At 35.0% G+C, this 11455-nt stretch overlaps 1 protein-coding gene across 6 annotated transcripts in view; it reads right to left on the bottom strand.

Annotated features, from left to right (window-relative positions):
* Positions 1–5346: 5346 nt before the first annotated feature.
* Positions 5347–11455, bottom strand: part of SS18 (SS18 subunit of BAF chromatin remodeling complex) — a 113436-nt gene continuing 107327 nt past the window's right edge. For 5 of the 6 annotated variants that reach the window (XM_023741861.1, XM_004387764.2, XM_004387765.2 and 2 more), the window contains one exon: positions 5349–8165. In XM_023741861.1, the coding sequence (XP_023597629.1) occupies positions 8139–8165 (27 nt within the window). In that variant the 3' untranslated portion in view covers positions 5349–8138. Of the gene's footprint in view, positions 9667–11455 lie in introns of all 6 variants that reach the window. The other variant, XM_023741859.1, reaches the window with a different exon arrangement.

The following is an 11455-nucleotide window of genomic DNA, read 5'->3' as shown; positions in this document are numbered from 1 at the left end:
TAAAAATAAACAAAGATGTACTATTTGTACATCTCTAGAGCCCAGGGAAAACTGTGGAAGAATGTGCATCATCACATTAATACTGGTTGTATCATGAGGTAGAAGAGCGGGAATTTAATATTTTTCTTATGTATACTTAGATGTATTTAACAACGTTAGTAACATATTTGCAATTTTTTCTTAAACTAAAAGGTAAAACAAAAACAAAATTAAAGGGCAGCAAAAGGGAATCAGATCTATCAAGCAGTGTTAGGCATTTACACATGGAACAAGATGGACTGATGCGGTGGCTGCAACAATGGGTTCAAACTCAGCAACAATTATGAGAATAGCACAAGACTAAGCAATGTTTCGTTCTATTGTACATAAGGTCACTATGAGTCAGAACCAACTTGATGTCACCTAACAAAAGAGGAGTAATAGCATCAATTGAAAAAGTGAGTCAAATTTTTAAAAAATTTAGCTGGATACTCCTTTAAAAATAAAATATGTGAGAGAAATCCAAATGAAAAATGTAAATGAGTATAGGGACTGTTCCCACTACTGCAAGAAAAGATGTAGTAGAAAGGAATGCTTTTGTGTTAAGTAGCAAAGTTTTCTCAAGGTCTTGAAAAACCAAAAGTTTACAGGCTGAATTATATGGCCAGCAAGAAACAAACACATGAAGTAAAAATAGTAAAAATAAGAGCAATGGGGTCCTGCTGGATATTCATTCATGTTTATTCACTCATGCTTTCAGTAAATACTTTTTGAGTACTTGTATGTGCCAGGTACTGTTCTGGGTCAAAACAAAAAACCCATACCTGTTGCCATTGAATCAATTCTGCCTCATGGCAACCTCATGTGTTTCAGAGCAGAACTGCGCTGCACAGGGTGTTCAAGGCTGTGACCTTTCAGAAGCAGGCCTTTCTTCTGAGGCTTTTCTGGGTGGGTCCGAATTGCCAAACTTTTCAGTTAGTAGTCCAGTGTTTAGCCGTTTGTGCCACCCAGGGACTCCCCAGACAAGAAGAAACATATACTTAGCTTAAGAGCTTGCAGAGTCCAGCTGATCTGAACTAGGCCTGCTTATGCACCTGCAGTCAACTGCTGATTGGTTCTGCTGATCTTGATTGGAGTTGCCTGGCGTTAGCTCTGGTGACTTGCCTTTGTCTCACATAACTCCCACATTCCTCCAGCAGGCTAGCCGAGGGCAAGCTTCCATAGCAAAGGCAATGGTACAAGTGCTTTTACAAGCCCGTTTGAGTCACATGTACCAATTCCCCATTACCGTCCAAAGCAAGTCACATGGCCAAACTCAGAATCAAGGGGCAGGGAAATCAACTCTGCCTCTTCAGTGAGAGGAGGTGGGAAATCACATGGCAAAGAGGCATGGACTTATGGAAGACTAAAAAATTGAGGTCACTAATGCAACTAACCTGTCACATTTACCTATCTTTTGTTCTCACCCAAAAGAAAATGTTTTCTATCGATAACTATGTTGGACGAATTTTGCATCCTACCCCTTCCTTTCAGATTCTCTTCTTTTTGTTGAACCACATCGTCTATGGATGATAAACTCTCTTGGTCTTTGTAAGCCTGAAAAATGTTTGTATTTTGCCCTCACCTTAGAATTATAGTTTAGCTGGGTATAACATTTTTTCTCAGTACTCTGAAGACAACTCGCATGTCTTTTGATTGTTGCAGAGAATTCTCTTGTCTAAATTTTATTTTTTAATAGGTACTGTGCCTTTTCTCTCAGTTTTCAAAACTATTTTCTGAACAACCAATTATAATGTGTCTAGATATGGATTTATTTTTATTTGTCCTGCTTCGACTTAGGGTGGATTCACTTACCGACTAAACTGCAGAAACTCTCAGCTTTAACATATATATTGCTTTTCCACCAATCCCTTCTCTTCCTTCTTCTTAAGTCCCATATTAAAACACTGCATTCACTTCCATCTCTTCATTGTTCCTTCATAAATTTATCTTTTTGTTCTTTGTGCTCTGGGACAATTTCTCATACTATCATCTAATTCACAAATTCCCTCTACAACTGTGTACAGCCTACAGTTTATGCCACCAATTGAGCTTGTTTCAATCACTACATTCTTTAAACATTTCTAAACGGTCTTCATATGCACCAGTAGTTGACTTTCTCCATGTTTTTGCTTTGTAATTTCGTATCTGAGGATTGCTGTTGATAGATAAAATCTCTAAGCATCCTAAACATACATACTTTAAAACTTGTCATTCTGTTCTATAAAATTACATTTATCCAGCATGAATGCACTTTCTGCTAAGTGATTTTGGTAACATATTTTGAAAATTTGGCTCATAAGCCTATTTAAAGTGGGAGATTGTCTTTTTCTCTTTCTCACTCTTCCTTCTGTGCTTCCACCTGCCTGCCCGGCAAGGTCCCCACCAAGTCCAGAACCAAATGTTTCAGCACTATAGTAACTTTAAGAATATTTTAGACCTAATTACCAAGCCTCGTAAAATAGCTTAGTTGAGCTGCTGATCAAGAGGGTAAATATGTATCTTCTAGCACCATTAGGAGGCATTGGTGGTTCAGTGGTAGAATTCTCACCTCCCATGCAGGAGACCTGCGTTTGATTCCTGCACAATGAACCCCATGCATGACAACCACCCCTCTGTCAGTGGTGGACTGCATATTGCCATAAAGTTGAACAGGTTTCAACAGATCTTCTAGACCAAGACAGATTAGGAAGAAAGGTCTGGTGATCTACTTCCAAAAATCAGCCAATGAACAATCTATGGATCACAATGGTCCAATCTGCAACTGATCATGAGGATGGTGCAGGACTAGGAAGCACTTCATTCCACTGTACACTGGGGGTCACCATAAGTCAGGGGCCAACTCAATAACAGCTAAGAAGCATAATTAGGCTCAGATTTCTCAAAACAAGGTTTCAAGTAGTGGTTAGCAGCAGCAAACTTTTTTTAAGATTCTTTTTTATTAATGGAACAGTGGAGGGAAAGCTCCATTCCAGCCTCTGGCTTCAAGCTATAAACCTGATTTTGTGTAATATTTTTAGTTTCTGTATTACTCCATAGGAACCAATTTCTCAAGTATCACTACCAGCTTCTAGACTCAGAACCCTCACTACCAATTTATGTTTTTATTCTATTTCTGGTCCATAGAGATGTTTAGCTTGTTTTGAGCCTAACTACCTCTAGTTTGGTCTCTCTTAGTTTTATCTTGTTATTACTATCTGTTTGAAGAGGGTACATCAAAACATGAAATAATAAAGCCTTCTTGACCAGAAGTCTATATGGAATATTCATATAAACACACATATCAAGACAAACACAATAAAAACCCATACACAAACTTTCTGGTCTTAAGTGACTGAACAACAAATTGAACAAAACTTACTTTTCAATTTTCAAGTAACTCAAAATGTGTAATACACATTTTTAGTGATACTAATGATTAAACATTAAACATTATTCTCCTCCATTGAACTATTGCAAATTACAGTTCGTCATTTAATCACCAGAACATTTAGGTAGATTTTATTTCAAAGAACCAAAAAGACTTAAGTGCCACTGATTTGCAGCTTGAAATTCAACTCCTTCTTCTGAAAAATCCAGTTATATTAAAACTCAAAATTCTTTTTTAGGGGTGTGGAGGATGAATGACTTTCAGAACAGCCCGAGAGCTGTGAATAAAGAAAAACATTGCTGTGTTTATTTAGAGAATACTACCCCTTGGAGCCAGCATTTGCACTAATGCATTTTACATTAGCGTGCCGCATCAGGAAATCCTGACTTTTTGGTGCCAAGGGGGTAATTAATATCAGTTCATGTTTTCAAAATGGTTGTGTTTATGTGGGAATGAGGACTGAGCACTAACGTGTAGAGCTTGAAGTATGAAAGCTTGCTGTGAAGCAAGATCTTGGAAAAGAATGGAATACTGAAATTAATGAAAAGGAAATAGGATTTCTATGGACAGAATGACATTAGTACTGAAAAGAAAGCTGCAACCATTACTTCCTCGCTCTTACTTTATTAAGCATTAACAGAAATAATTCCTAATACAGCTATATGCACAGAAGAGGAGATGAAATCCTTCATAGCTATAAACAGTATTTTGATCCACTGATCTCAGTTCTCAAGTTACAAAATTTGATCACATACATACAATACAAAAAAAAAAAAAAATACCCATTGCCATCGAGTCGATTCTGACTCACAGTGACCCTACAGTACAGACTAGAACTGTCCCATAGGGTTTCCAAGACTGCAATCTTTACGGAAGCAGACTGCCATATTTTTCTCCCACGGTGCAGCTAGTGGGTTTGAACCACAGACCTTTTGGTTAGCAGCCAAGTGCTTAACCACTGCGTCACAAGCACGCCCACATGTATACAATAGTATATAAAAAAAACACTATTCCAAAATATCCTCCATAGTGTTACACCTTCTGTAAACCAAAAAAAAAAAAAAAAAACTTTATATTGATGCAAGGTGAATAATAAGAGCCACTATCGGTGTAAAATCAAAATGGTTTTAGTACATCAATTATTTTCCCCCAAAGAAAAGTTGACAGTGAAACTAAAATGAAAGTATATGCATCACATAGTGAAAGCCAGAAAACAGCAAGGAAGCATTTGAGCAAAAAACCCAAAAACAAATGAAAATGAGGCCAAATAAGAGATTTAATGAGGTCCTACTTACCAATTGTCAAAACAAGTACTCAAAAAACATACCATTTATAAAATTTATAAGTATACAGATGCCAAAGAGATTATACATATTAAATATATTTTACCAATACTTTGAAATCAACTAAATCGATTAATAGGTTCTTAAATATGGCATTCTAGTTTATCCAAGTAATGGAAAGCAGAAGATGATCTTTAAAAAAATACTAAAGAATTTTGTTGTATTTCATTAGAATATGAACTGAATGATTATGATGTATACTACACACACAATACACAAACCTGTCATTCCTAAAAAATATGATGCCATACATAATTTACCATAGGGTAGTATGAGCTGGTTCACCACACGACCCTACATTAGTGTACAGGCTTTGCTAGTATAACAAAGAGTCCTCCAAAACAGGAACTTAACCTTTTTGTGACCTGTGGTCCACAGAGCTACCACTTACTTTTTCTGCCTCTAGGGTTTATTAGGGAGACGCTGCACCACTGACAGTATGTGCTGCCAGCAGGCAAGGCCCTATATAATAGTTAGAAACTAAAAAAAATGGGCATGTACTACAAATTGCTGTTTTTACAGGGTATTGTATTGGAGCCCTGGTGGCGCAGTGGTAAAGAGCTCAGCTGCTAACCAAAGGGTCAGCAGTTTGAATCCACCAGCCGCTCCCTGGAAACCCTATAGGGCAGTTCTACTCTATCATATGGGGTCACTATGAGTCGGAATCAACTCAACCACGGTGGGTTTGGTTTTTTTTTGTTTGTTTGTTTAGATGACACGAGATTGGCCATGGGTTACTAAGTCGCTAAGTTAGGAAACTGCTACATGGGGGATCTCCACATTGGTGTATGTTTGAAAAATCCATTTAAAAAGTTAAAACAAAACCAAAAATAACGTGCACCATAACGCTAAAGAATACTACTAACAATTTAATTATTAAACCACTAACCTAGCACACTCAAGTATTTTTAAATGTTCATCAATAATCACCCTGTTCTTTTCTTAGTAATTTACTATTTTGCTTCCAGAATTTTATGGGACAGTATGATATTTATTCATTATAACACACTTTGATCAACTAAAAATTTCCGTTTTAGAATATATAATCTATATGGAAATACCAAATTCGGTAGAAAGCTACTGGTACAGTTATTTTCTTACTAGGTATCAAAGGAGTAAGGTAATTTTTGTCACCACCAATTAAAAACTTATACAAAATAGGACTGTTATAAAACAATTAAACCTTGCAAACGCACTAGTCTCCAGGAAGAAAGTCCTGGAGGAAATTCTGCTTATTAAAATTGCAATTTTAGTTTCCATTAAAAGGAGAACAAGACAACAGAAGATGGGTTGGCGAGACAAATTACCTCTTAATGTCAGCTGAGCTTATTTCAAATGAGATAACATATCTACACCAGGTTGGGTTCAGTACAATTTTGTCTCCTCAACTCATTTATCTAATTCAGTCATCTTGATTATTGCCTCATGGACTTCATTTTCAGAGAAAGAATTCTGTAACAAACAGCCTACACAACATGCTGATTACTGAACAGTTAATTCTAATTAACTTGGGCATGACAACAGAATTTTAATAAAGTCCTAGAATACAAATATAGTCTGCTTATATTGGTCTAACTTATATAAAAAACCCACAGTATAATCTCCAGACGAACCAAGAGAGTCAAAGAGATCTAATTTAAAGAAACAGATGAGAAAATTAAAATCACAAATAATTTATTCTTCTGTTAGAGTTGATACAGTTTTAAATAGCAACAAAGTACACAGTGGTGGAAAACAGGCACAGAACCTACAAGTATGTTAATCACAATAAGGCTGTCCATGCTTTATCTGTTCAAACCTTGATGTCATTTTCTACTGACCAACTTGAAAACAAAAAAGCAAACCTATTCTCATATTAAAACACATACACATACACACACACACACACTCTCTCTCTCTCTCACACACACACAGAAATGTCTTCTTTTGATTACAGTATGTTGAGAACAGTATGTTTCGCTTACTCAAATTTATGGTATCCCTTCTGTTTTGTTTCCAGTTAGAAGTGAGAAAAAAAAACAATTCATTTATAAGGAATACATCTTATTCCCCGGGCATAGGCAACTGTGATGAAAATAGCAACTCACCTTTGGGCTAGATGTTTTCAGATTATGCCTAAATAATTGTGGTTAAAAACTTCTCTATGCATGCTTTCCTGCCCAATACAATATCCCTGAATTTAGTTAAAATAATCAGGCATAGGGCAGTCTCAAATAATGATTAAATATGCCATACTAACAAACAAGGTAATCTAGCATGCAACCTCTATGCTTTTAATAACAGATCAGAATAAAACCTCAACAACATCTCTGTCTTATATGAACCAACATAAAAAAGGGAAAAGCATAAAAGTGTCCCTTTATAAATGGCATTAGTTCCAGTTAAGAAAGTTGAAATAAAGGTTTGTAAAGTCTGAACTATTTTACTATATAAACCAATTATCCTTGTAATGTTAAAAAATAAAATTACTGGATCAATGTTGACTCTTCTTTGATATCATTTATAAAATTCTTTGATATTACTTACTAAATTCCCTGATTACTCACAGTAAATTAATACTTCCATTTTCAGTTATTGCTATTTTAGGGGAGGATTACCATTTCATCTCCATGAAACTGTTAGCAAAGATTCTTCAGATCCAACATGAAGTAATTATTGCCTCACATTTTAAAACTATATTATAAATGATTTTTATAAAAATGTTTTAATCCACAAAACTGGAAGGCTTTTAAAAAATGTCTTTTTAGTCAAACCTGTATCACAGTGCCCTTGATTATCTAATAGATAAAAGGGATTTGAATTTCCTCTGTAACAACATAATAGTGGACATATGGTGTGCTTTGTGTTCTCCCTCACCTTTATCTTTATAGTACACCATTTTGAGACCAACACAATCAAGCATCTACCATGCTCCAATCCACATTAACAGGATTTCTGATTCTGCCCAGTGCGTGTACTGCCTTGCATATTCACATGAAATAAACATAATATACAAAATATTGCTGCTGTAAAAAGTGTACCTTTCCCTCTTCCCCTTACAAAAGAATCTGTGGAAAAGTATTAAATTCCCTTAACCTTCATAAACATACAAAGCTGTTCACACCTTTCAGTCTGTAACAGTCCATTTGAAACAGTTCCGAAATCATTGCAAATTGGTTATGTCATTGTATTTTCTGTCCAATGTTGCCATCTAGAGTAGAAATGTGAAATCAAGAGTATTTTTGAGCTACTAAAGCCTTTTACAACTAAGCCACAAAGGCTGTTTACTGAAGAAACAGCCACTTATCCACAGAGTTTTTCCAAAAACTAGATGGAATGAAAAGATCTCTACACAGGGAGGTGTCCACAGTGATGAGGTGACAATATGGCTGCTAATAGGTACTGGCTATTGGAATGTTAGTACTTTTTCACTGCTGGTAATTTCCATACTGTCCCTAAAAAACAAATTTAAAAATATAATTAGATAATAATTTGACCATAATTCAACCATAATAGTTTAGCACAGAAAATTATAAATAAGTTATTTTTAACACTGTCATACTATACAAGCAATTGCACCTACAACAACAACAAAAAATTTCATATATATTTAGGTACATAGTGTCACAGCGTAATTTCTTCTGAAAATACATTAAACTGCAAACTGATTTCATAATTCTAAATATGCAAGAGACTAGCAAATGGCCTTTCACATAGTAGGAATTTAAATGTTTGATGAATTTTGTTGAATTGAATTAAGCAAGAGTAAATAAGAGATTGTATTTCCTAAACTCTGATGTAGTATATATTAGTATATAAATTATATGCTACTGTGAGAACTTTATGACTGCTTAGCTTATTAAAAATGCTAATAATTAACAACAGCAAGTGGTAAGTGAGGATGGAAAGATATTTTGGAGACTGAGGGTAAAGAACCTTTTACTCATGCTAAAGTGAGGCTAACAAAGTACCAGCAGAGGTATTTAGTTAGGCAGCTACCACAAAAAATCAAGGAAAGCTTGTTTTGCTTTGTTGTTTTTAATAAGGTAGACTTGAAAGCCTGTAGACTGACAGAACAGGAGAGAAAAAGTGAGTATAGATACAAAAGAGGTGATAAATGAATAGCAAAATCCCATGGGGGAGGTAAATAATTCCAGTATGCATATGTTAATGTTAGCTTTTGAGGGAGATAAGGAACATCTCTAAAACAGAAGAAAGGTAGAACAAAAGAGAATAATTCACAGGCAGTCCCCAGATTACCAATAAATTCCATTCCTAAATCTGTTTTTAAGCTGAATTTGTACATTAAGTCAGAAGAGTTAGGTACGGTTGGTATCTAATCGCTAGTTAAATGTTTGTTATAATATATAGTGTATTTTTCTATGCATAAAAACATTGAACACTTTCAGATATACTAAAACATCTTTAACATAATAATACAGTAATAATGTTTTGCTACATGTCACAAAGTAGCACGTCTGTTATTATGAACCATTTATGTACCTTGAATGTTTAATGTAATAGGTCTTACCAGGGTTGGTTCATAACTACAGGTTATAAGTTAAGCTAGACATTCATAACCCGGGGACTGCCTGCAGACAAATATACTTTATAAAATATTTCTTAAACGTGTTTAAAACTTGTTGCTAATTGCCGTCAAGTAGGCTCCCACTCATGGTAACCTTACGTATAATGGAACGAAATGTTGTCTGTTCCTGTGTATAACAGTACCTATTCCAAGAAAAGTCCTCACTAGGAGTACATAATTAGCTAATTGTTTCCTTTGGCTACATTTCCCATTATAAGTTATATTAATTATTTTATATCAAGAAAGTATTCTACAGTTGAAATATTTCTGTACTATAAGAAATAGTACCTTAAAAGTTTACATTTCCACAAAAGCAGATATGCTTGGAAGTCTGTTGGGTGTCATGATGTACCTAAAGGAATAATGCACTATAAACAGAACTAAGGTTATTTTATATTAATGTACTTTACATGGTTGTATTCAGCCTAATTTAAGTCAATGTATCCCGAAGTATTTATGGGTAAAATGATATCCTATCTAGGAATTTCTTTAAAATATTCTAAATATATAAAACAGTGTGGGGGGAGTGGATAAATAAAACAACATTGGCAAAATGTTGATAACCGCTGAAGTTGGGTGACAGATTCATTATACTCTCATTTTTTTTGTCACTTGCTTTCTAAAATAAAAAGTTTAAATAAATAAAGTCAGTGTTTAGCATACTGTTGTTAGCTTATTATTCAACTGTTAGATTACCTAGATACTAAAGCTGCATTTAAGTTCCAACTCTATTCTGAAAAAGCTCTTTGAGATGCAATTTCTTCACCCATGAGGTGGGATAATAACACCTACCTCCCTGGATCTCAATTTCCTTTCCATTAAGGGCTGTATTTAATTCCTATCTCATTTGTTTGTTATGCCGCTTAAATAGAAGAGAACATGAGAAAGAGCTTTTCAAAATTAGAAAGAAATATAAATCAGTGAGTCTCAATACTGGAGGGAAATGCTGCACTAGTGAATGTGTAGTGTGAGGTACTGATGATGAAAGTGAGCTGCACACATAAATGATGTGAAAGCAGAAGAGAGGCTGAGAACCACTGTGCTATACAAATATAAGCTGTAATTTATCTACTGTATTATGAATTATTTGAGGACAGGGATAAGGTCTTATCCATCCTTATGTCTCAAGTATTGAAAAGTGCCTAACACATAAGGTATCTTCCGTAATTATGCCACATAAATAGTATTCAAGCAATTATAAATCCTTATTAAGCAAATATTATATGTTCATCACCATAATAAATTTGAAAAACACAGAAGGTAAGATTCAAAAATAACTAAAGGACATTACAGAACAGAAAATAAATTCTACAAGAGTTCAGAAAGGAAAAGGTTAACACGGGCTCAAATAATTAGAAAAATATTTAAGAGAATGTGGGATAATTAAGGAAGTAGTAAGATTTGAAGAGCAGAGAAGACGGCAATTCAAACACAAGGAACAGCTAAAGCAAAGGCATGGGAAAAAAATGCATACAGAATGTTTAGGGAAGTAGACAGAAAAGAAAGAATACGCAATAATGAAAAGTAGAAGCTAAGAATTGACTGGTAAGACAAAGCTTGAAGTAGGAGAATAATCAGTCTTGTTAATATTAGCAATAGCTAACTTAATAACTAAGAGCTTACCATGTGTCAGCCACTGTAATAAACACTGTGTGCCCATCTATAATCCATGCAGTAACTACCGTCTCCATTTTATAGATGAAGAAATTGAGGCACTGAGAGTTAAATAACTTGACTCACACATACTTGATCATACCACTAGGACTAAACCAATCACAATCAAGCCCAAAAGGTATACTGTGCATTTGCAACTATTAGCAAATTCCAGTGCACTATGAAACGTTAAAAGTGTGGGTTTTGAAGCCAGAAACTAACTTCTACTACTAACTCCAACATTTAACAGCTTCCTGTCCTTGGGCAAGTAGCCTACCATGCCTTGAGTCTAGGTTTTCTCATCTGACAAGCGTGGTAACTAAGATCCCTACCTCAGAAAGTTATTCAAAAAGAAAAACACAAAAATGTTTTGCAAATGACTCAACTACTCATTAACGTTACTGGAGACAATGGGGTACAGTGAATACAGCATGGGTGCTGGTCACTCAAGATTTATCATGCGCTCTACCACTTGTTAGCTATGTCACTGTGGATAAACCACTC

This window comes from Trichechus manatus, unplaced genomic scaffold (assembly GCF_000243295.1).
Source record: "Trichechus manatus latirostris isolate Lorelei unplaced genomic scaffold, TriManLat1.0 scaffold00193, whole genome shotgun sequence".
Classification (NCBI taxonomy): Eukaryota; Metazoa; Chordata; class Mammalia; order Sirenia; family Trichechidae; genus Trichechus; species Trichechus manatus.
Note: the sequence above shows the minus strand (reverse complement) of the source record. Positions and strands in the feature narration are given on the sequence as shown.